Source organism: Peromyscus leucopus, chromosome 1 (assembly GCF_004664715.2).
Source record: "Peromyscus leucopus breed LL Stock chromosome 1, UCI_PerLeu_2.1, whole genome shotgun sequence".
Classification (NCBI taxonomy): Eukaryota; Metazoa; Chordata; class Mammalia; order Rodentia; family Cricetidae; genus Peromyscus; species Peromyscus leucopus.
In genome coordinates this window covers 24,578,391-24,605,180 of record NC_051063.1, presented here as the reverse complement: position 1 = coordinate 24,605,180, position 26,790 = coordinate 24,578,391, and the positions used below count along the sequence as shown (strand labels likewise).

At 36.8% G+C, this 26,790-nt stretch overlaps 1 protein-coding gene across 1 annotated transcript in view; it reads left to right on the top strand.

Moving 5' to 3' along the window:
• The window catches only part of Prkg1 (protein kinase cGMP-dependent 1), a 1,109,494-nt gene that overhangs the window by 1,033,399 nt on the left and 49,305 nt on the right, over positions 1-26,790 (top strand). The window contains 1 exon segment of the mRNA XM_028895018.2: positions 24,162-24,258. Coding sequence (XP_028750851.1) covers positions 24,162-24,258 — 97 coding nt within the window.

Below are 26,790 nucleotides of genomic sequence, written 5' to 3'. Positions count from 1 at the left end.
CAGATTCATGACTTCAATGCACCATATTTCTATACTATCTCCAAATGGTATATATGCAGATTTAAATTTATTCAGTATGATCCAGTAAACATAAGAAGCTGTGCTAACCTATATTTATAGTAACTCAAAAGCCTGAAATTATACACTTCACAAAGGACTAACAATTCGGTGCCTATTACACACATAGGAAAAAGTGGAAATGGTTTCCATTGGTGGCTTGAAACAACAGCTGCAAAGCTCTGTGTGGAAGGTTGACAGTGTAGACATCATCCCAAAGAACATTTTAATAGTGACAACATTGGCAATAGCCGCAGTATTGGCAGCCCTTCCCATCTCCTCCATCCCACTTGACTCTGTATTTGCAATTTACATAAAAATGCAATCACTATTTAGCCTTTCTTCTCATTGGCTTCTCTTGGGATATTCATGGTTTAAAAAACTAGGATGAAGTTGTTTCTGCTAAAACAGGATGAATTGGGAATTCTTACCAACTGGCACCTATCAGAAGGGCTGCTCTTTCACATGAAAACAGTAAAGGAAGAAGTGGAAGAAGACAGAAGTCAGTACTGTGAAATGGCTATACTATGTAATTCACAGATCAAGTACAAACCCACCTGAACTCCAAATTCTAAAATAGGAAAAAAAGTTCATGCTGAAGCACAAAAGATTCTAGACCATAAAAGCATTCTTAAAAAAAAAAAAAAAAAAGGAATGGTGAAATGGTGATAGTATTACCAGAACTGATTATAAATTATACTACAGCATCAGGATCACTACACCAGCGTGGCACTATCACGCAGATGTACAGCTCAGTGGAATAACTGGGAGACATAGATCTAAAACCATACAGCTACAGTCACTTGATGCTTTACAAAGGTTCCAAAGGAAAGCAGAGCAAAACAAAACCCCCAGCTTTTTCAACAAATGGTCCTGGGAAACAGGGTGTTTACTTGTAGGAGAATGAAACTATATCCCAGTATCACCCCATAAAACACCAGCTTAAGTAGATCATAGACCTTAATGTAAAACCTCAAACTATGAAAAACTAAAGAAAAGGTAGAGATAATGCCTTAGATATGGGTATAAGCAAGAACTCTTTGAATAGGACTCTGGTGGATCAGGAAACAACATCGAGAATGGACAAATAGAACCTTGAGAAGCTTCTGCAACCACAAAAAAAAAAAAAACCAAAAACAAAAAACAACAACAACAACAACAAAAAAACCCAAAAAATCCAAACCCTCTGGATATATTTCTTACAGAGAGTTGATATTTAGAATAGATTTAAAAAAACTAAACACAAAAATAAATCACAGTCAAACAAACCACTTAGTAAATAAGCTAATGACACAAAGAGTTAAGTAGAAATGCATGACAAACTGTTCAACCACACTAGCTGTCAGAGAATGCAAATCTTCAAAACTTCACTGAGATTCCATTTCAGTGGAATCATTAGGTGGCAATCATTAAGAAATAAGTAACAACAAAAGCTGGCCAGGATGTGGATCAAAAGGAACGCTTATGTACTGATGGCAAGAATGTAAACTAGTAAGTCTGAGTTCATGTTTTCTTTTTAGACAACAGTGAATGGGATTGTATCTGTTGTTTCTTTTTGGTATATTTGCTATTAGTATATAAGAGGACTACTAGTGTTAGTCTGTTAATTTGTATCCTGCCACTTTACTAAAAGTCTTACCAGATCTAAAAGCTCCCCAGTGTAGTCTTCAGGATCTTTTATGTATAGAACAATATAACCTTCAAATAATTTTACTTTGACTTTTTCTTAACCTATTTGTATCCCTTTTATTTCTATCTCTTGTCTTATTTCTCTAGCTAAGACATAAAGCACTATATTGAAATAGTGTATAAGTAATTACATTGATACCAAAATCAGATAGTGACACAAGACCAAAAAAATTATACACTGAGCTATTTGATGAATGTAGATACAAAAATTCTGAATAAAATAATTGCATAGTGAATTCAAGAGCACATCAAAAAGACCATTCATTATAATCAAATTGGCCTCATTTCAGAGATGCAGGGATGGCTCAACATATGCAGGTCAAAAAATGCAAGTCATTGTATGAATGGGCTCAAGGATGTAAATCATCTCAATAGGTGTTGAATAGACTTTTGACAAAATCCAACATCCCTTCCTGATAAAAGCCCTGAAGAGACTAAGAATAAAAGATGCGTATGTCAACACAATAAAGCTATGTACAACAACATAGAGCCAGTATTACACTAAGTGGGGGAAGTTCGAGGCATATAAAACTTATAAAACTAGGATAAGAAAATCCATTTTCATTCAACACAATATTTTATGGAAGCTTGAGGGGAAGCAAACAGCAAGGAAGTAAACCATAGAGCCAGCAGCTGCTGGGAGGCAGAGGCAGATGATAGAAAGAGAGTAAGATTTGTTTTCAGTTATGAGTTTAAGACTGACGGTGAGGTCGGCAATGGAAGCCTGTCAGAACTCCATGGGGAAGAGAGGTTCTTCAGGGATAGAGTGGCAATGCCCAGAGTGTCAGGAGAAGTGGGTTTAGGAGATTGGCTGGCATCAGAATAAAAGCTAGAAAGTCAGAGTTCAGACAATGGCTAGCCTAACAGTGAAGATCTGTGAGCAACGGAATCAAGAGTAGAGTTTCTTAAAAACGTGTTTCTCTAAGGAGCTAATTTAACCTCCCATCTTTCTGAGATATCTTCACATCTGTCAGTTTTGCTGTGGGGCAGGCTCTAGTCTAGATGATTGACAGGATGTTTGGATTAACTCTTAAGGGAAGAGACAGAAAATGTATTTCTGTAATCTTGTAATCTTTGGAGGAGTATAAGATACCATGTGTCTACCCAGGGCCTGAGGTAAAACTCAGATCTTATTCTTATGAACAACAACAACAACAAATCTTGTAACAGAAATAGATTAAATAAAATAAAAGAAAACTTTATAAATCTATGAAATAGTCATTTTGGGAGAAAATACCTTTCCTTTTTTTAAAATTAATGAGTTACAAGGAGAGAGAAGTGGAGTCTAAAGCTGATCATAGCAGGAAGGGTCCATCTGCAGATCTCCTGCAAGCTTGCTAAATACCTGTCCAGCTACCTAACAGCTTGACCATGTTTTCCCTGTAAAAGGGAATCAAATTATTGGCCAAGCAAAATTACATGGATTTCATATTCGTATTGTGCATTGTGAGTACAAAACAGCCTGAATCTATTATAATAATTCCATAGCATTGGAATTGGTCACATTCATTGTTGGCTGTTACTTTTATAAATGCCTTCTAAGTCAGATGTGGACATCTTCCAGTGAGGGCAGAAGTTCCACACAAATTGCTGTAGAGACAACTGTTTCTCTTTAGGTACTGGCTTTAATTACGTTTTTTGTTTGTTTGTTTGTTTGTTTGTTTGTTTGTTTGTTTTCGAGACAGGGTTTCTCTGTATAGTTTTGGTGCCTGTCCTGGATCTCGCTCTGTAGACCAGGCTGGCCTCGAACTCACAGAGATCTTGAAAATGATACAATTGAGACGAGATCCTGGGTTCCATGAAGTATTAAAATGGCTTCTTTCATCACTTGTTTGCTGAAATCTTTCTCAAGAAGAGTTTTCCTTATTGGGATCAAATCCAACTCCTCTGCCCAGAAGATAAGGACTTTGGTGTGCTATTCCTAAACACATTCCATTTTGCTGTTGTTTTGTTTGTTTGTTTGTTTGTATATAAATTAGCAACAACATAATGGGGTTATTAGGGATTGTTCATCCTTTGTTCTTAGTGGTCCTTCTTCCACACTTCCCTTCCCTGCTACCCTCTCGCTCATAAAAATTCCTCCCACCCAATATCCAACCTTCTGAGTTCATCTCAGGTGCATTTATTCTATTATCCTATTTTTCCTTGTCTCTCTCCCCAGGTTCTTATTTCCCCTCCCTTGATCTACTTTCTACTTTCACAACCTAAACACACACACACACACACACACACACACACACACACACACACGGGGGGGGGGAGAGGGGAAAGAGGGAGGGAGGAAGGGCGGGAGAGACAGAGATTAGGAGGCATAAATAAAACTTAAATTAAGCCAGGCGGTGGTGGCGCACGCCTTTGATCCCAGCACTCGGGAGGCAGAGACAGGTGGATCTCTGTGAGTTCGAGGCCAGCCTGGGCTACCAAGTGAGTCCCAGGAAAGGCACAAAGCTACACAGAGAAGCCCTGTCTCGAAAAACCAAAAAAAAACTTAAATTAAAGCCTAGGGTCTATATAGGAGAAACACACAGTATTTGTCTGAGTTTGGTTTTTGTTGACAAGGATGTGGCAAAGAGGAAACCCTATTCACTACCAGTAGGATTCACTTGACTTTTTGGCAAGCCTCCTGAGTGAGAGCTGACTGACGAGGGATGAGGCCCTTGTAGCAGTCCTCGTCAGACATGAGATGGTTGAAGTTCTGTGATGCAGTGGAGGAGACAAGAAGAGATTGCTTGATGGTGTTTTGAAAAAGAATTGTTTGTATTTGTTCATGAATGAACAAGGAAGGAAAAAAAAGAGTCAAGAAAAAATTACTGAGTGAATCTAAACTGTTTAAAATAATGAAAGTTTGAAGATTCTGCAAAAAAAAGTTAAATAGGAGGAGTGTTGAGCTACAGGGCTAGCGAGCGTGGTTCTGGCGGAAACAGAAACCCCGAGTTCAGTTTGCGTCTGTAAGAGAACATCCACAGCAGTCTAAGAAGACACATGTGGTACTGCTCTCCAATAGTATCCGTAAAATGACAAATGCTCTTCACGTGGGAATCAATTTACTCCATGGCCACTGGAGATAAGTTACAAACTACAGTCCCTCTGTGGTTGTCAATCCGTACTCTGAGACTCACCTGATCCTCTCCTCTTTAACCAGAGGGAAAATTCCCCTCACTACCCTGGCATGAAACAAGGTTTGGTTTTATTTCTAGTTAGCATTTTGCAGAGTTTTACAACTAGTAGATGCTTAATAAATATAATTAATGAATTCATGTTGAAATGATCACATGATCAACTAAAATGGATGAGTTACCTCACTGGTTTTCATATTTTTGTTTTGCTGGTTTGCTTAATTGAGAACTATATGAGTTATTCAATTTTTGTGAACTAATGGATTGATTATGCAGTGGGAAATTAGACTAATAAACAAGAACCATCTAAAGATCTGTATATTAGTTTGCTAGGACTGCCATAACTAATTATTAAAACTTGGGTTAAAACCAGAGAAATTTATTTTCTCACCTGACTGGAAGTGAGAAGTCTGAAATCAAAGCCTCAGGACCAGATTCCTCCTAAATGATCAAGGGGAAAAATTCCTTTGAACACTTCTACTTCTTGGGTTTCTCACAGTTTGGTGTCTGTTGTCTGTGGATCCTTCTCCATCTTCACATGGCTATCTTTTCGCTGGAAGTAGCTGGAGTTTCCCACTTGGGTACTACCATATCCATAATGGTTTCATCTTAAATAATTAAGACCCTGATTCTACGTAAAGTCATATTCTGAGGTTCTGGGTAAGGATAGATTTTTTTTTTTACCTCCAATAAAACACCAACAGTGCTCAGATGCCATCTAGTTCCCAGCCAGGACTCAGATGATTACAGCCCCAGGTCACAGCTGAACTGCAACCTCAAGGCAACCTCAAAGCAAAACTGCCCAGCCATGACACTTCTGGACCCCAGACATGCAGAAGCTTCCAGATAATAAGTATCTAAAACAGTTGATACAGTCATTGAGCATCAGGGGGATTTGTTACACAGCATTCTACAACTGATAGGTATTTTACTTTCCAGGAGTATGATGTCTGCTATAATAAGGACTAGAATTTGATGAGATTGGAATAAGAAAGTGAGTGATGTAGAAGGACTTTGAAACTTTGAACAGGCTTAGAAGAAATCCAATGCCTTTAGGAGGCTTAGTGGAGGCTTTAGGAAAAATGAAAAAGGGCTAGAAGATGTCTCAGTGCTTTAAAATGCTGGCTGCTTTTCCAAAAGACCTGAGTTCAGATCCCAGTTGCGAGGCTCTCAACTACCCATAACTCCAGAGCATCAGATACCCTCTTCTGGTCTCCATGTCCCCACACCCTCAAACACACATGATACAAACACGTAAAATATTTTTTAAAAAGATAAATTGTGCCTTGAAACTGTAGGAAAGGAGCCCTGGTTATTTAGTAGCAAGAAAGTCACCCAGAATGACAGGTTAAGTAAAAATGAGTCTGGTGACCTGAGGAAGAAGTTCAGCTAAAAACCATTTTCCAAACAAGGTGTAGAAAGTGAAGCTTGGTTTTGTCTCATTACCTACAGGAAATGTGTTATGAGAAAAATAAGGTAAATAACGGACTGTGAAGCATAAATGATCCAGTAGCTATTTTTAATAATTTTCATCCTTTCCCAATGGAAAATAATGCTAAAATTAGGTGGCTTCCAAGCAAAAGTCACACCTAAGGAACTCTAAGGGAAAGATAGAATCAATATAAGGCTAAAATTATTCCATTAAGATCTTGTGATATGTCAGCAATAGTTTAAGACAACACCTTAGGGAATGATGTGGTCAGAAGGTTCATGTACAGATCAGGAGCATTACTCCTCATCAGTGTGCACAAGGACACCAAGATAAAGAGAGCTTATGTCAGAAACAACTGTAGGTATGTCTTTTGTCTTATGGAACTCCAGCAGGATTCAGCATAAACTCGAAGCTTTTGAGAGGATTAAACTGACCAAGCTCCTCCGGTGTTGACAAGGTGACAGTGAGTGAAGAGGCCACTGGAGTCCCAAAAGTCGCCACGCAGAAGGCAGCCTGAGAAAACCACTTCAGATACTGAGCAGTTGTCCAAGTCAAAGGAGGAATGTCTTCGGGGGAAAGACAAAGCTGAGGCCAGAGCTGGAAGAGACAATTATTTCCAGCCCTTTAGTCCCATTTCAGGGCCAACTGAGCTGCTTCCTGCTAGATGTCAGAACTTCTGTAAACTAGTGAGGGCGCATGTGGTGTGGAGAGTTGGGGGTAAATGACCATGATTCTTGTAGCTCCAGATGGTGAAGAATCATCCTCAAAGACTGTACTTGCAGGCACGGTGGCACAGGCCAGCAGTCTCAGCAGTAAGGGGGATAAAACAGAAGCATCAGGCCTTTAGAGCCAGCCTGATTTACAAGGTAAGATAGTCTTAAAAAAAAAAAAAAAAAAAAAAAAAAAAAAAAAAAAAAAAGAGCTGTAGTTATGGAGTCACATTTGAGAAGCTTCATCTGTCCCTGGAACTGATTTCTATGACAAAGGCTTTATAGTAAGGCTATATAGTGTATACAGAATAAGACATTCAGAGACACTAGGGAGAGACGAAGACACTCCTTCTGTAAAAATGACATGAACCATGGGGATCAGAGACTGGACTACAGTAGATGGTTTCCAGTGGTCCCTGGTGTCTGGGCCTCCTTGTATGTGTGCTTTGTGTGGTGTCCTATCACATGAAACGGTCCATGTGGCCAGTAGAGAATACTGCAGTGACATTGGAGTGTGGCTTCTGTGGCTAGGCTGTAAAGGCATTGCACTCTCTGCTGTATTCTGTGGGACAGCTTGTTTCGGAAGGACACATATTGCCATATCATGAGGACAAACTTGTGTCTCACAGAAACTAGAATTAACAGTAAATATTTGTTATTGTTTCAAAGCAAGATATTTAGGGATGGCTTTTAGTGTTATATCAATAACCTAAAACCTCTATTAAAATCTAATATAGAAAGAATGCTAAATAAGCTACATAAATTTTATTTTACATTTTTTTTAAAAAAATCTTCTATTTAATACTATGCTTACAATTATTTTTATAATCCCCATATTTCATTGAACTTAATTTCTCTATATAAAGCTTGAAATGATAAACTTTATTAAAATCACTTTAAAAAAGAAAATCTAGATATGAGACCAAGCTGCTAAATTCCATTACTTTTTAAATAATGAAAGTATTCAAATGAACATCTGCTAACAATAAAAAATGAATCAGTAAATGAGTAATGGGAAGAATGATACTTTTACTTGATTTCCATATAGAAACAACAGTGATGATACTTTGAAGTAGACAAGACCTTTTAAAAAGCAGTATTTATTGACTTCCCGTCACAAGACTTACATTTCTAAATATCATAATAAATGAAAATTATGATATAGTTTCTTTCTTTGTAAATTCACCTTAGAAAGCAGCAGGCTAGGAAATTTATTAAAATTTGAAAACAATCACAAGAACTGGTTTTATAATTCTATTAAGTATTTTGATCACTGAAAAAAACTTTAAAACAAGAAGAATTGGGCAGCTCCATGTTGGGTTCTGGCAAGAATGGAGAGGACAGTTTTCAGTCATCAGTTGTTCCCCTGTGTCCAGAGTTGTGGGGATTGTATGGATGGGCGAGGATTCCCTGCCTTCCAGTAAATAGCATTTGATGTTGTACTAGAATCATCCCTGGATAGTTTAAACCCCCTTTGACCCCAGCAGAGGTGACTGCTGTTAAAAGTTCACCCTTGGGGACAGGACATTGCTCATCATGTGACAAATAAACCTGTTTCTGCCCTATGAGTATGCCAGCACTATGCAGGTGTCTCCTGGGAAAAGATTTTTATTTGCTAAGTAATACAACAGAATAGAAACTGATCTTTCATCATTCTTAAACTCCAAATCTGTTATATAATAACACAAATTTCTACCTAGATTTATAGTGTTTTTTATTTCATAATGTTTCATTTTCTCTTAAATATTTGTTGATGCAATCCCTCCTGACAAAATATTAAATGAGTACAGGAATGGAAGATAGCCTATACATGTAAATCAAAGGCTACATAAAAGAAATCAGGGTGAAGATCAAATAGTCGATTGTAGAACAGGCTGTTTCTTACAGAATTAAATGACAGCAAATATAAAGAATTTAGAGTAATGTCCACTACAGATTGTCCAGCCACTAAATGAAAATGCTAGTGCTCATTGATATTGTTGATAGAAAAATACGTAGCTTTGTATTACATCAGTTAATCCTGACATTATTTCATCTTTATAGCATTAGCTTTCCCTAAAACTTGATGTTGACATAGCACTAGGCTTGTTCTATTACCACATTTCACCCTATACAGGGTCATCTCACCTTTCTTCTTCTATAAGTTTCTTATTTAGTCAGGGAAGTGTCTCTCTTCAGCACTTCTAGAATGAACAGACTCATCTTTACATCCTTACATTTCCTACGGTTCATTATACTGTGTACAGCATGGGAAAGAAGCTTGTGTTAACAGTTCTAAAGCACAGTGAGATAGACGGATGAGAATGTGCCACAAGCTTCTATTCAATGAAAGAAGTCTGTGAATGCTCTATTTTTCATCAGAATGAATTAATTCTATTTAGCAAAAGCAACTGTCCAGTGAACTGACGTCCAGAGACAAACCCACAAGCCACATCAGAAAGTCCATGCTTTACTGGTCATCTCATTGGTCTTAACCTCAGAAAATCCCTTGTGATACACATCAATAGGGGATTTCAATTCTTTCCTCCAGCTCTAATCCCCATTGTTCTGCCAAGGTCACTAGTGACTTCTAATAGTTAAATTCACTTGCTGAGTCTCATATCTTTTCCAGTGTGATCAGTCTGTATCTTTTCATGCAGACGGCCACCTCCTCATCTTGAAATCTCTTCAAGAACACATGTTCTCTTGATCCTTTTTTTTTTTTTTTTTTTTTTTTTGCTTGCTCTTTGCTCCCACCTCTCTTTCAAAGGTGCCATTCTCTAGGACTCATTCTTTGAACTCGTGCTTTTTCTTTATCATCTCTGGTCATATCAGATTGTCTTCTAACTTTTGAACCCATAATGTGCTGATAATGTCCAGATTTATATTTCCAAGCTAGATTCTGTTTTTCCATCAGACTTCTAGACACCTCCTTGAAAAGTTTACCTAGGTATATCATATACATCACAATCCTAAAATGTCAGCTTCCACTCTTGATACAAACCGGTTTTTCTTATAGCTTCCCTGTTTCAATAACTTGAACTCTATCATTTCTGTCTTGAGCCTCAGGTGTAATAACCGCGATCTACCTTTGCCTTTTATTCACTCTCGTGTGCTTCAAACAGTAAATCTTGCTGATGCTATTTTACAACTTTATGTGAAACCAACAACATTTAAGCTGCATCTTCTCCTTCATGGGTTACTCAAAGGCTTGTCCTCATCAACCTATTTTTGTTCTCCTCGTGTCTGATTTCTACCCTCCTAGAGGCAATCTCAAATGTAAATTAGCGTGTAAGAGCAGACCATGTTATGCTTCCTAAGTGCATCCTTTTGGGAGTCAGTCAAACCCCTAATGTTCCAGAGGGCACTGGACAATTTGCAGCCCTTCCCCCACCTTCCCCCACCCCCCAGTCTCATTTCTTTCTCTTCATCCCTGATCCCACTACCCTCGACTCTACGGTAACCTTGCTAATGAGAACACACACCAGGTAGACACCTGCCTTGGGGCACCTGCACTTTCAATTTCTTCTACCCAGATTCCCCAGGGCTTACTTTCTCTTCCCAGTGAGCTTCCCGGGCTCTGGGTTAAAACTGTAGCTCCCATACCTATTCCCACACTCTTAACTGTCATCCACAACACTTACCACAATTAATGCATACATTTTTATTTCTTTTTCTCCTCCATCAGCATGAAAGCCATATGAGGGTTGGGTTTTTCTTTTCTCTATTTTGTACGCATCTGTGTCCCCCAGTCAGTATCTATAAGAGTACCTGGAATGTTCATGTATTATTAGTAGTTTACAGAATGGCCCAATTATGCTGAAAACACATCATTTGAATTCTGTTTTGACCTTAATATTCAGATTACTTACTATTCAAAATGATTTCAAAGATTTTTATTTTATTTTGCCTTAGCTGACTCAGATTCCTTCCCTCAGTCGGTCCAATGCCTTTCAGCATATCAGTCTCTAGAGAGTTCCATTGGTAAATTATGTAAAGATTATACAGTTTTCATAGAATCTGTCCCTCACAGGAAAATTATGTTTTTATCAGCCTAGGGATAATTGCTGTCACCCTTAGACAACTGGTTTCTTATAAAGTAGGTAGGGCAAAGGTGATACCAACCTTGAAAATGGCCTTGGTTGTTTCAAGTCAATTGATCTATTATTTCTGTGCTAAAAATAATGAGTGAAAAAAGAATATCATGGACAGACTATCATGGGTTAAACCTGTTCCAAGCAGGCTTTCATAGCTGAATTTTCAATCATATACAGCACCAAGCCTCATTGCCAGTTCACGGACACTCCAGAGTAGAAACAAACCATTATAGTCTTTTAGGACTAGTAGGCACCTGTATAGCCAATAGTCCATGGAAACATATTGAAAACTTTTATTAATCAGGTCACTAACGTAGTCATAATCACAACTGATTATAAGGTTTATTTTGACTGCCCTTGAAAATGCACTAAATGAAAATAATAATTCCATATAATATTAAAAAGTCAAGTAGGCAAATTTAAAAAATAAACAAATTACAAGAAATCTCATATCTTGTTGATTGGTTACTGGAATAAAGATATAGTTGGAGAATATTAACCCCAGGTCCTTAGAGAAACTTAACAAAATTGAGATATCTAGCTTATTTTAATTGATAAATTGTCACAACAGAAAGTTTATAGTACATTAAAGTAACATGAATAAGAGCTACATCCAAATTCCTGTCACATGGTTTGTAAGCTTTTAGTTTTATCTCATTGGAAAACTGATAAAGGAAATATTACTTATCTATTAATATTTAATGATAAAACCTAAGATTCTCATTTTTTTTCTTGATATATGTAATGCATTCCATAATGTGGTAGTATGTTATAGTATAATAAAGTAAATATATAATAAAGTAAAATATATTCCATTTAAAAATGAAGTATGAATCGAACAGAAAACAAAATCTAGCGCGTGTAGTAACATCTGAAAACATAAATAATAGAAATGGTTTCTGTATGCAGCATGAAAACCACAGGGATGCAATGGCGGGTGGACAACACAGACACCTGCTTCCCACTCAGGCTGAAGTCTCACTGCACGCTGTTACGCTCTAGGCAATGATAGCAGATTGTGTTGTAAGCAATGAAACGGTGATAACTTCCGTGTGACTTCTTAACTTTATGTTTCTGCTTTCAGATCTCCCTCCCCTTCCAGAGGAAGTTAGAGATGCCATAGCTTTAATGTCTGTTTTAGCTGCCAAACTCAATGTTCACTTTCTGTTAGAAAATCTAAAGCAGGTGGTATGCAATTTCTCTTGATTTGGAATTCTTTAAAGGCAAGTAAATCGGAAACTCCAGTGTGGGCGGGTTAGCTGAGCTCATCCCCCAGTGACATTCTCCTGAATGGAGCCCATTTTCTGCCGCACAGCCTGGGTGGCCCTCGCTCTCCACAGCATCACTCCCATAGTCATGGCAGCCTCATCTCCATTGACTCTCTAAAATGCCAAAAGGATTTTTGCTCGTTTCTGATTTGGATTTTCTATAAAAATTAAAAGTGTGGGGTGAGGAGGCAGCAGCTGATGCAGGGATTTGAGCCAATAGGTTGCTGAACAGAAGAACTCTGGTCTGGAAGGTGGGGGATCTGATCCAAAAGGAAAAGGGAACACGTGCTTAAGTTCTTAGGAAAAATCTTGACTTAGAAGTTCAGATTTTTCCATTGGTCCCAACCAAGTAAATGTCTGTCTTTTAATGATAGAATGAAATCCAGGAATGAAAGGCAAATGCTGTAGGATGCTCTTCACTATTGGCTGTTAGTGTGTGTCTCCTGTATGGACTGTGCTCCCTACAAAGGGACCTTGTATGGAAGGGCTCGCCAGTGCCAGGCATGTCAACTGCAGTGAAACACACGAACATGGACTGATGACAACAGGGTTATACACACGTAAAGTGAAAATACTGTTCCTGGCCATGTCATAGCTTGCTTCTTTATGTCTGCATGGAGGACTCTTGATCCAAGTAGAATCTGTAACAACAATACAGACCAGGCTCTTCAAGTCAGCACTGCTGGGTGGAAGTGGATGGGTGATGATAGTTGCTAGAATAGACAATATCAAAGCATCTGCAATAAGTGGGTCCCAAAGCCTCATGGTTTCAGTTTCATCTCCAAAGTATTAGTCTACTGATGACTGTTTTTCCACTAATGGGGAATGTCCCCATGCCAAGTTAATTGTGTTGTATATTCATAGCACTGCAAATAAACTCATGTGATATGATAAAGAATTGCAAATATACTCTGAAGGAGTCTGAAAAAGGAAATGCATCTCTTGTCCCTTGGTTTCCTTCTGTTGTCATTTGTCAGTAAAATATGAAGAAGGAATTTAATCTCTGTGTGTTTTTTAATTTGTTTTGTCTTCCAAATTTTACCTCTGGGAATGATCCCTTAACAAAATTCATGCAGTGGAGTGAAGACATAAAATCTTGTAAGGACTTTAATCAAAGGAGTATTTATAATTATTTGCCAAAGACAGCAAGAGAGCTGATCTGACATTGAGCCTTCCCAGCATAAAAAAAATCCACTGACAAATATCTGGCTAACAGGAGACAGCCATGATGTTCACTGGCATGCTACAAAGTAATTAATGATGATGTCCTTTGTACCTATGGACTTTGGCAAGACTTTCACTGTTTCCTAATGAACATGGGTCTTTGGGCTGGCTCTCTGGAGCTTCTCATACTGAGTAAGCTCTGGAAAATGATAGAGGGATGTTTACAGGAATGGGTCACTGAATAGTTTCTCGGAAACTCTAATTTGGGCAATGATTTGTCCTCAGTCGGGACATTTACAGAGCAGTGAATGCCTCTTGAGAATCTGTTTCAGTCATTTCCAGGCTCTGGATTGCGAAGGTTGTTACCTGACTCTCTGTTTTCTGGCTGTGGCCAAGAGCATGGTGACGTATCGTCTCTGTCTCACAAGCTCAGGGAATAGTTGAAGGTAAGGACATTGTTGGGAAGCAATATCAGGACTTTGTGTCTTTCTTTTGTCCATTTGAAGCCTCACAAATTCCATGTTTTCTGAAGGCAAAGTAGACATGAAGAACATGTTAAATTTAAATTTCCAAAAGAGACCCTTACTTACCTCCTTCTTAATAAAAAGTCTAGAATAGAGAGCAGGAGTTCCAAGCTTCATTCATTACCTATGACAAAATTTTCCATTTAATTCATTTGACAGCAACAAATCACAAATACTTCAGAAATTAAAATGGTAAAAAGCATATATAAATTGCACTATAATTTGCATATATTAAAAGCAGTATAAATTACATTATGCTGCAGCAGTTGCAAATGTCATCCACTATCCTGGAAACAACAAAAGCCATAATTACAACAATCTGATAAAGAAATTGAATCCTAGAGAAGGAATGAAAGCACATTGTTGTCAGTGCAGATCCCAAATGTTCCTAAATTCATTCATTTCTATATACTAACGTCTATTCTGTTTGCCAAATAAATGTACTAAAGATCATACCCAGGTGGAGTAGGATAGTTTTATGCCTGCTCAAAATCCATGGACAGAAAATTGAGGCAATTAGTAATAATTAGACACGACTAAAATGACAGTATCTTACACATAATTAAAATGTATCAGAGGCAATGATCATCTTTCAAAAGTTATTCATAATAATTGTCTTTATTTTACTTCCATGTCATTTAATCTCATTTAACATTTCCTATAACCCAAAGAAGCTGATTTGTTTCTCCTGCTGATTAAATGGAAATGGGTTAAGTTTCTGTAGCAGAGCTGAGGTTTGCCCAAAGCCAACTGGCCTCCAAGGATATGCTTCAGCCATGGAATATTGCTACCTCCTTAGGTATTCCCTGTTTCCATGAATATATGATAAGCACTAGCCTAACAAATTTGGCTGTCTTGATAGCTCAAAGAAAATTCAGTGATAGGAAGTCAGATGGTTATCAAATATCAAAAGTATACTTAATATCTGATCAGCTAACAATGACTTTCATAAAAGTTTTGTTGATGCCTTCTTAAATAGAGATAACTGGAGGTCAACCTCTGAACTCTCTCCTGTGTTTAATAAATGATTATTTAATTGGTTGAAGGAAAAAAGTCTATATAAAATTCTAGGCTATGGAGAATGTATTCCAGAATAGAACCTAATTGTTTGTGGACTAGATTATATACTTTTTTTTAATGGTTAAGTGAAATCCATGTGATTATGAGAAAAGATATATTTCAAAAATAACATAAAATAAAATTTGTGGATCACCCCATCCCTCACTGCTGATACTAATTGCCTCACTGAGACAATAGGTATTACTATTAAAAGCATATTTAAACTTGTTTCAAAGATCTTGGATCAAGAAGGCATCCCATTCAGCTTATAGTCCATAACATTTATAGCTTAAGCTTATGCTTGGAAAGTCTTTGTTAGCAATTCTTCGTAGACTATGACTCTAAGTAACACATCTCACTCACTTATTCACCTAGTAAATGGCTTATCTCTGAAAAAATTCAGTACATTATGTTCAAGAGAAACAAATCATGATATAATTTTGCATTTTAATTTACTATGTACATTTCTAGATATACTTGAATAAACTTGCTTACAGTATAATTTTGGCAGCTTGAGACCTAAAATTATAATAATTCTTCCTGTTGTTTGTTGCTTATACCTTTGATTTCAAGTCAGCAAGTAGCATTCTACAAATATTCATGTTAATAAAAAGCCTTCAAATCTCTTTACTGAGAAAGAGAATTGAGTCTTTCCAAGCACCAAGCATAGCCTTAAACAACGTTTAGGAAAGAAGTGACTATTTAGCTTTCTCTCGGAAGGAGATGACCCCCCTCTCTATAGCCTGCAGCACAAGTTCCTGACTTCTTTACTAGCTTACTTTGCTGGACACCTGCTCACAGGTGCCAGCCAGCTTATTGTGTAAGTTCTAAGGCATGCACCTCCAATTCAGCAGACTCCTATTACAGTGGGCAGAAGGAGGGTTTTCTGCAGTCTGTCCCTGTAATTCTGTTGTTTCTGCAGTAGTAAGAGGGCAACTCGAACTGAGGATCTGAACAGATACAATCTTCTGGCATGTGAAGGGGGATTCTTATGTACGCATTGTTAAACTGGGAAAGACTGGCAGCAAGCAAAGGTGATATTCCCACCATTGTTGCAGCTTGCATTATCAAGGGCATTGTAAACGCAAGTCAACCCACCTAGACCATGCAGATTTGATCATGAAAGAGCCTTGAGACTATAAACTTCTGCAAGGAAGGGGAAGTCAGAAAAGATAAATAAAAACATTATAGTCTAAAGGTAAGGTCTTCCTCTGCAAAATATGCAACAATAAGGTAACCAAATGTGAAAAATCTTCTCTTTTTGTTAAATGTTTGTGGACCATCTGAATGGCCCTTTCCAATTTCTTTCATCTTATTACATTTACTAATTATTTTAAACAGAATAATTTTGCAGTTTCAGTAAGGAGTGTGTGTGTGTGTGTCCAAGAGATTTATGAAGTGATAAATAAAATCATGTAACAATATTCCTTCAAACTCATAGTTGAAATGAAAGTGAAATTTGATAACAAATTTATTCTAAATCTTCATGACTGAGGAGCATGTTTTAAAGAAAGTACTTGTGTAATAAATGTTTACATTTATGGAAAACAAAAAATACTGCCATTTTAGTCTTGAACTATTCACCCTCTCTACTGTTCTTCCACTCCTGTGATCTGGGTTAAGGTGCACTAAGAGAAATAAAAATTCATCTCAAATTGTATAGATCTTTGAAAATTGTTAGTTACAATTGCATGTTGAATATATATTTCAAATTGTCAGCATATAATAGCATACTTTCACCAATTTCTTTTAACAAATATCTGTTTAAAACTTCAAGTATCTTTAAACACCAATATACCTTCATTTATGAGCCCTATTATGTAGCTTGAGTATCCACATGTCTGCTATCATTACAGGCTAGAACTCAAGTACATCGATATAGGTAGACATTATTATCATTAATGCAACAAAGAAAACCTTTTCCTCAAATAAATTTTGTAACTATTATGCTTTTCTTTGTTTAACTTAACAGGATGTTATAAAAAACTGCAGATGTGCAATCCAATAGTTTAAAAAATAATTTACAAATCCATGTCAGTCTCCAATCATGGGGTCTGTCTTACCTTGGCAAGTTTATTTAATATCTTAAGAATTAGGGTTTTTTTTAAAAGATTTATTTATTTATTATGTATACAGAAGAGGGTGCCAGATCTCATTACAGATAATTGAGAGCCACCATGTGGGTGTTGGGAATTGAACTCAGGACCTCTGGAAGAACAGTTGGTGTTCCTAACTTTCTGAGCCATCTCTCCAGCCCAAGAATTAGTTTTTTAGAGGTTGAACTAGATGGACATCAATAGTGTTGATGAAGATATTGAACAATGTCAATATTTTAATGCTTTGAGTTTTTTTAAAGCATTTCTAAAAATATGTGATCTCCTATTTTTAAAGGAAATTTAATTTATTAAATAAGTGTAAAAATATCCCATGATGAGAATCACTGAAATGTTCTGGTCCTAATTCTTCTGATATATATTTAAAGAAATCAATTATTTTTCAACATCCTAAAGGGCTAGATATGAAACAGAAGCAAAAGTATTTGTTGCCTCGTTTGTACAGAGAATTAGCAAGAATAATTTAGCGAGAGAATTCTATTTCTTAGAAGAAAGCTGCTCCTTGCATGCAGCATGTTTGCATGGCTGTGGCTCTGAAGCAGAGGGTGAACTGCAGTCTCCTGTGCATTCTTGTTGCTTTCAAGTGCAAGGGATGCACTTGGAAAACAAATAGAAGCATGTTATGACTAGATTGATTAGATAAGTCAGTATATATATTTGAATCATGTGGTGGTTAAAAGCACAGTTTGGGGATGTATAGGCAGTGAACTAATGTTATCTCCTCTTTCTAAAGAAGAGATTGTAGTTTCAGAAGAAAATTGATCTAAAGAAATACTTAAAATTTGTTAAATTAGTTTTGTACCTTTTATTTCTTCAAGATATTCTCTCTTCTACTAAAACAATACTAGTTATACATTGATTCTGTATGACAAAATATTTCAGGAGCTACCCTTTTTTAGAGTAAGATTTTTAGAGTAAGATTTCTTATGCTTAAGAGTCCTTCTGGGAAATTCTATATAATGATAGGGACTTTCCTATCATTTTTGTTTTGAAAACATAATTCAACAATAAAATAGCTCTCATTACTAACTTGGCCTAAAAAATAATTCACTCTGCTTTCAATGAATTTTAAAAATGTTACTTTCATGCCTAATTTCCAAACGTACTCTTGTGATGGCAATTAAGTAAGAGCGGGCTGGTGACTTGATGGTAAAGATAATCCATTTTTTGCTTTACTGACTCTATTTGTTTAACTTCAAACATTTGAGAATCAAGGGTATGTGATACGTAGCTCCTGGTGCCTTATACATACACACAGTTTACACAGCACTTTAAGACAGTGGTTCCCGTGGTTCAAGTTCAAGTTACATCTGTGCTGAGTATGCACATAAGCATCATTGTTCTCATTTCAATGCTGCTTTCTCTATGCACGGCATAATTTTTTACATTTGTATTTATTTGACCACACAAACTATTCAACACACCAAGCTCTATTAAGTCAGAAACTACTATTCCATAACATATTTTATATGTGATTATGTCTTACCTTAGTGTATGATCAGTGTTATAGCTTACATTTATTATAGTCTAAGACTGTGTCTTCTATATATAAATCTCATTTCCAAAACATCTCACCCCTTCAAAATATATTTCTGCATAAATGTATTTGTAAATTCCAATGAACTCTTATCATATACAAAGTGAGGACAGATAATTTCTAGATATTTGCCTGAAGGCTTTAAGAGCTTAGATTCTGACTTGAACTTGTAACCAATTCATGATTATTAGCTTGGATATATGTCTTCAATATCTCTAATGTACCTAAACATTAAAGAAATGAGGACTTGGAAGGTCAAAGTTATGGGCAGAGACAGGACCACAAGTCATAAGCTTTTGTCTGTTAGCTCTTGTATCATTATTGAATCCCAAGTAGATATTATCATCTGATTAAATCCTATATTATTACACACACTGGAAAAAAAATTTAGTCATTGGTTAGAGTCCATCCTTGTTTGCTGAAATACTTTACTTTTATAGATTTCTCCAAGAACTGATAAACTCAGCAGCAATACAAATGTACTTTAAGAGTAGATAAATCCAGGCAAGGCCAAGAAATGTCATTTGTATGTGAATGGGGGGGATTCTGAGACCATGGTTAGGTTTCCTCTGAGGCTCAGATTCTGAAGTTAATTTGCATGGTAGGTAAAGTGAACTAAACAAACAGGGCCATATTCACTTTGTTCAAGTGGTTCTTAATGACTCATCTTACTAGGTTTTGGTCATTTCACCTTTACTTAAAAGTATACATAATTTTGTCTGCTTTATCAAATGATGTAGAAATATTTGAGATATTATAACAATGTACAGATACAGTGGTAAGTTACATAAGTTTGTTTCTGGATGAATCACTCATCCAGTTGCTAAGACACGGGGAAATATGTTGACTTCTTTAATAATAAGCTGTAAGATACAGCACAATTCTCTTAATTCAAAAAGATAAGTAATTTGCATAGATGCTCTGTGAGAGCCAGAGAGACAACTGTGATGATTAGTAAAGAACACCTTATTCTGAGTCCTTGGCTTTATGGAGGCTATTAATAATGGAAGAACTGGAAATCTAAAGACTATTATCTCTTTCCTCAGAAATATGAGATAAATAAGTGCAGATGAGCAGCTGTGGGAAGAGGAGAGGTAGATGCAGGGGTGAAAGAAATGCAGATGTTCCAGGTTGTGTGTCCTGGGCTCACCCCCACACATCGGGTTTTTCAATTTTAGGAACTCCTGTGGCATAGCAGTGACATTGAAAAGGGAGTAAAATTCAGGACAATTTTGCAACTTTCCAGCAGGTCTTAACAGTCCAACAATTCACAGTTCAACAAATATCCCATAAGGATTTACAACGTTCTATTGTTTCTAATCACTAGAGTCCCACATGACTTTTATCATCAGGAATGTTTGAGAAACAACACACTCCTTCTGCCTGCCTCCCTCAGCACACTTGATGTCTCGTATAGAAATTTTTACTCCTTTTACTTTTCTGTTAATAGTTTTGCTCATTCATTTCATATGTCTGCTGGGGACTGAAACCAGAGCCTTACACTTGCTAAGCATATGCTCTACCTCTAAGCTGTCCTCTAACCCCTATTTCTGTTTTATTGATCTATTTATATGTTTATAGGCTTCATATAGTTGTCACTGCGGCATGTATGCCAGTATTCACACTTTTCTGGGAAAACATACCCGTAAGTCTCACCCCATTACTAAGTTAATAATAATAATTTTAAGTGAGCGGCTCACACTAACTTAAGAGCAATTAGAGAATATCTTTTATAGCCCTGTTATAGTATAAGCAACCAAATATTGAGAACCATACCTATTACTGAAATGGATTTAAACACTTGGCAACTGCTCTCCCATAAACACTGTTCAACAGATGAACAAATTACCCTATCTAATTGCTTGTACCCAGGCCTCCCCACAGCAGGTTAACTAAAAATATGGGTTGGACACTTAATTTTTCATGAAAAATTATTATTTAATGGATCAATAATTACTTACTTATTTCTTTCCTATTTAAACTTTATCAACTCTAATGAAATGAGAAGATCATTGATGGATTCAAATTGTCTTTAGATAAATCCCCAAGTGAAAGAATGGCTATATCCCTCCTGTTGTGGACAATAAAGAAATGGAATGAAAAGAAAATCCCAGCTGAGCATCTTTAGAAATCCCTGCATACAACCTTGTTCATATTTGAAAGTTATTAATTCACAGGGGAACATGTGAAAAGTCCCTGTGATGAAGATACTACTCTTTAATAAACCTAAATGAGAAGAAAAATTAACTACATCTAAAAGAATAAGCAACTCATAGCATTCCCTGGGTTGGGAAAGAGAAACTGCCTCTGTGTAGTTTGGATTGTTCAATAATTAGCCCCTGACACAAATATAAAGAGAGCAGAAGAGCAAGACTGCAAATCTTAATATCTTAAGGCCCATTTAAAATATGTCTCATCAATATTAAGATCATTATCGTCAGGTAACATTTTTTAAATTCACATACTAATACTAGCAAAGTAATTAATAAAGACTAGCAAGGTGTAATTACGATGATATCAATAGTCATGATTAGTGTTGTTAGTGAATGGGAATGTATATAGGCTAATGGATTTTTATAACTTAAGAAAAATATCTGCTACTTGGGAGAATATTTAATATATCCATCTCATTAGTTGAAATACATTTAGTGACCAAGTAAGATAGGTAAGCAAGCTTAAGTGCATTATAATCTTTCTACTTTGTATGAGCTATTTATTTGTGTATGTATGTATGTATGCATGTGTGTGCATGTATGTATGCATGTATATATGTTTGTGTGTGTGTGTGTGTGTGTGTGTGTGTGTGTGTGTGTGTGTGTGTCCTGGGTGGGTATAGACATTTATGTGTGAAGATCAAAGGATAACTTTTAAAAGTTGGTTCTTGGAATTAAACTCAGGTTGTCAGGTTTATTTTGCAAGCACTGTTGCCAACTGATGATCCATCTTGCTGGCTCTAATATTTATTTGTTAACATTTTAGTCTGATAGCCATTATAGAACCATTGGTAATCTGATGATGAAGGACCAAAAGTGCAGGAGCCAAAACCCTCTTGCCAAGTTCTACCACCCCTGACTCCTTGGAAAGCATCTTCTCCCTCTGATCCAATTTAATCCTCATTCAGATTCGGGAGCTGCTGTTGGAACCTGTTGGAGCTTTCATAATGTTTAGACCTATGGGGCTCAGTTCAGATTGTACAGCGGAATCACTAAGATTTTTTCAAAATGCTGACTTTTGGTATCAGTACTAGAAATATCTGTTTGGTTACAGCATGGCTCAGATTATTTTTACAAGAGCTCAGATAGCTTTGATGTTCTACCAAAGCTGAAAGTCTCTACTCATTTTGATGTACTTTGAGCCTACTACAAGGTCAAATTGAATGTCAGGGGTAATTCAAGGGTTTAAGTAATAATGTCATAAATTAAACAGGTATAAGACAGTAATGCAACAGTCTGAGTATGCTCTTTTTCCACCTGAGATCTTTGCATTCAGCAAACACATTATTACTCAAAATGTTCTTGTTACAAATGTGTGAGGATTATATTAGTACTGACATGGTATTTTAGTAAAATGTTATATACCAAGTCTTACTATTTTAGATTAATAAAAACATCAATTATCCAAATCTGGCAGTGTACATATGTAATCCCAGTTCTGGGGAAGCTAAAGCAAGAGGAGCATGGGTTTAAAGTCAGCCTGGTCCACATAAAAAGACCTCATCTCAAAAAGCAGACAAACCAAAGCAAAGCAAAGCAAAAACCCAGAGAGAAGCAGCAAAATAAAATAAAATTAAACAAAAATAAAAAACTGGAGCAATGCTATTAGAGATGTATTTATCTAGACAATCAGGAAATACTTGAACACATATAAACCCTCATGGACTCTGATCTCAACAGATGTCCGTTTTAAGCACCTGTTGGAGTCTACTCTGCCACTGCCTTATTAAATGGGATGGAGTTTAACTTTCCAAAAGCAGGTGGCAGTTGGAATGTTAGAAATGTCCATTTGCTCCTTATGCTCCATTCTAGCTCACCAGCTCCTGGACCATTCTGGTGACCTTTGGATTGTGTCGTTAATGAGAGAACTCTACAAACACTTTTGGATTCACCAGCTTTGTTTATAAAGGTTCATTCAAAGTAGTTGAATTCACACAATAGGCAAAGAAAGACTAGTGTTTTTCTACTTGTTGTCACCCACTCTCTGTTGTCCGTCAACAAGGGACTTATTGAAAAGGTATAACTGTAATTGTAAATTGAAGAGACTTGAAAGCTCGTCTAAGAAGCTGTTTGGTGTACTTTGCGGTCTAACTGTTAACGGTATTTGATGATAATGAGATAACTAAAATTGTTATAAAGAGTAACACAAAAGATGCCATGACTGAATTGAAAATGATCAAAGCTATGTCCATACCATTTCCTCAAGCATATTCTTCATGTCTGTGCATAGCACAGGACTAGATTGAGTCCTATTGGTCTGAAGGTCAAGGGTCATACATAATGATTTCAACACTTCAATTTTGAGACAGCTGAATGTGGTCCTGACCTGGCTTAGTCAGTGGGTTGATCATCTTCATCTTTAAGCCTTCCTGCCCTTTCTAAAAACAGCAGGGCATTGAACCAGGAGCTATTTTAAGTAACACATACTCAGTCTTCTCATTGGGTAGAAGCATATTTTGGCCTCCTGCCTATGTCAGATTGACACGTGTGCCGTTAGACTTGGGCTAGTCCACACTTCTCAACACTCATATAAGAAACTTGCAAACATAAAGACACTGGGATTGCTAGCAGAGCGTCCGTGAGCAGATGTAAAGGCCTTTATTGGGGATGTGAATATGCTCCGGGGATCATCCATTTCAGACATTTGCACCTCAGTCCTCAGCTTTTTGGATCTGTTTTCCTAAAGCCTAGCTGGGATTTCACTCCAGAGACGCCCCCACTCGTCTCTGGGTCCTGCCACTCTCCATAAATACTGATAGAAGACACTGCCAAGCTGTGGATAAGGGAAACTAATGAGAAACTGCTTTCTAAAACCTGAACAGCAAAAACAAAACCAAGCAAGCCCAACAAATCCAAAACAAATCCACAAGAGAGCAACTCAAACAGTCCATACTCACAAGAAGACGCGTAGAAAAAACACCAAGATGTGACTGGTTTGCTAGCTGGACTTATCAGTCACTTGACTGGCATGCACTGGATACTCTGTATTTTTTTCTCCTTTGAAAAACAAGTACAAGTCTATGTTATTCTATACAGCTGGGACCAAAAAATTATGAGTGTGAGAAAGCACAGACTCTAAAAGCAAAATGGAGTTGAAGCGGGTAAAGCCCGTATCACAATCATGCCATTCCAGTACTCTCATCCCGGGTACTCGTGTCTGCACCTCTAAGAAATTTCCATTTTTTCACATCAAAAAATCCAGATATGAAGCCGAAGCTGCCTTCTTCGCCAACCTGAAGCTGTCTGATTTCAACATCATCGACACCCTTGGAGTTGGAGGTTTCGGGCGAGTGGAGCTGGTAGGTGAATTTTCTTTGAATGCTCTTCAAAGCTTTTCTTCTTCCTCGTTTTTTCCCCCCTAGCCTAAGAACCCCTCTTTTGCCTCTCATTATTAACTATTAACTATTGACTATTAACTATTGTTGCTCTAACTCAGCAGACACCTTTGTGCGGGCATGTCAGAGATTGCTTAACAACGTGGGCTAGGATATGCAGTCACTGGACTCAAAACAAACTGCAAATTGCTTCTTAGAAAACTCTTACTATCCAATAAATGCTAAGCACATTAATTTAATGAGGAGCCTTAAATCACTTTTGCCCCCGATTGTATGATTTTTTTACTTCCTTCCTTAGTTATGATCAGTGCTTACTAACTTAATTATGATACAATTAAATTAATTAAATGTAAACACAGAAAAAGAAACTGGAATATGTATTATATATACATATCTATACACATAGTTATATAATTTATATATAAATAAATAAAATAAATGTAGTGGTGATAATTCTGTTATTCTATAATTGTAAGCACCTATTTAGATTATACTGATAATGGTTTGGATGTTTTGTATAATTTATTTCACATTAATTATGTTTTATGTTATTTAGTTCACTGGGTAAATAGATATACATTATAGGACATGATGACATTCTTGTTCATTTGTTAAGCATATTGTATGAATGTGGTATAAACAACATGAAATCACAACTCTATTTTGCATTTGTTTGAAATGGGAATTTTAAAACTGACTTATTGCAAGAAAAATTAAGAAAGGATCTATGTCCTGGTGACAGACGTAGCCCCATTCCAGATACAGATTCACTTCTGCCTCTCTGCTGAACCTGAGGGAGTCCCTGATAGGAGACGCTAGTACAGTATGTTAGGAACTCCCCAGCATGTGTGAAGCACAGTCAACAGTTACTGTTGCCACCCGAGGTCAGGAGGAATCCCTTCCATAAAAGTCAAGTGGCACAGGGCTATTTTTATGTTTGTTTTTATTGCTGTTTGGCTCCCTGGCTTTGACACAGGGAAAGATGTCATTTGCTGGAGTATTAGAAAAGGTCTTAGCACTAAAGTGTGTTCCCCTGAATCTGCATATACTTCCTGTAACATGGGCTGAAGCTATGTAAAAATTACTACTATTTTAGACATGAACATCCAAAATGTGCCTGTGAGGATCTGATTATTGTTAGTTATGGGTATAAAATTCAAGTAAAGGTCCAGAAAACAGACAGGCAGTCAGACAAATCTTCCTGCTTCTCTAAACATTGCTGACTAATTAACAAAGCCTGTCATAATTGGTTTTTGTTGCTGTGATAAATGCTATGCCCAAAACCAATTTACGAAAGAAAGAGTTTTTTGGGATTAACAAGTCTATAGACCATATAAAGGACAGAATTCCTCTGAGCAGTGATTCTCAATCTGTGGATCACTACCTCTTTGGGTCATATATCATATATTTACATTATAATTCATAACAGTAGTAAAATTACAGTTATGATGTGCCAGTGGAATAATTTTATGTTTGGGGTCACCATAACATGAGAAACTGTCTTAAAGGGTCACAGCATTAGGAAGTCTGAGAACCACTGCCTAGAACATGATTTGGAGATAGTTAGTTCCTTAAAACCAGGTTTAAAGACTATAGGCAAGGAGGGTAAAGACAGCTCTGTGGTTAGGAGCACACACCTCCCAGAGCCCACACTGACCTCCGCCTCCAGGTGATATTATGATCTATCCTGACCTCTACAGGCAGTGCTCTCCTTTGCACATGTGTGTGCATGCACACACATACACACACACACACACACACACACACACACACACACAATGAAATTAAAAATACAGTCTTTAATAAAGACTATGGACAATAAAATAACTGTTTTAGTTTACAAAAAACAGCATTATGTCTGTGGATTTCTAGGGAGTAACTTCAAGTTACTTAGTGAAATATAGATATTGTCTAAGATGTTTGAAATATTGAAACTATAATAGCTTTGAAAACAGTTGTGAGACCACTTCAAGTTGAAAAATACTGTATTGAAAATTGAAAACTTCTAGAAAATTCTCAGAAAACTATATAAAAGGCGCAAAGAAATAGCCACAAAATTAAGAGACGTTTAATCATTTAAAAGGAAATATAGTTTTTAAAGACAAACTATGTATATGTATGTTCAGGGATATATGTGCATGCTTGTGTATGGACACAATTATATAGATAATTTCCATGTCAGAGGAGATACTATACATACTTGCCTGATTTTTCCTTTTGGATATTATTGTTTACTGTTTTTCATAGGTACTTTAAAGAAAAACAAATCCTGATCCAAGAGAGAGAGAGTTCAGCAGTTAAAGGTGTTTGCTGCTCTTCTAGAGGACCTGTAAATGTACATCTAATTAAAAATAAAATTATTTAAAAAAAAAAAAAGGGCTGGGCGGTGGTGGCACACGCCTTTAATCCCAGCACTTGGGAGGCAGAGGCAGGCGGATCTCTGTGAGTTCGAGGCCAGCCTGGGCTACCAAGTGAGTTCAAGGAAAAGGCGCAAAG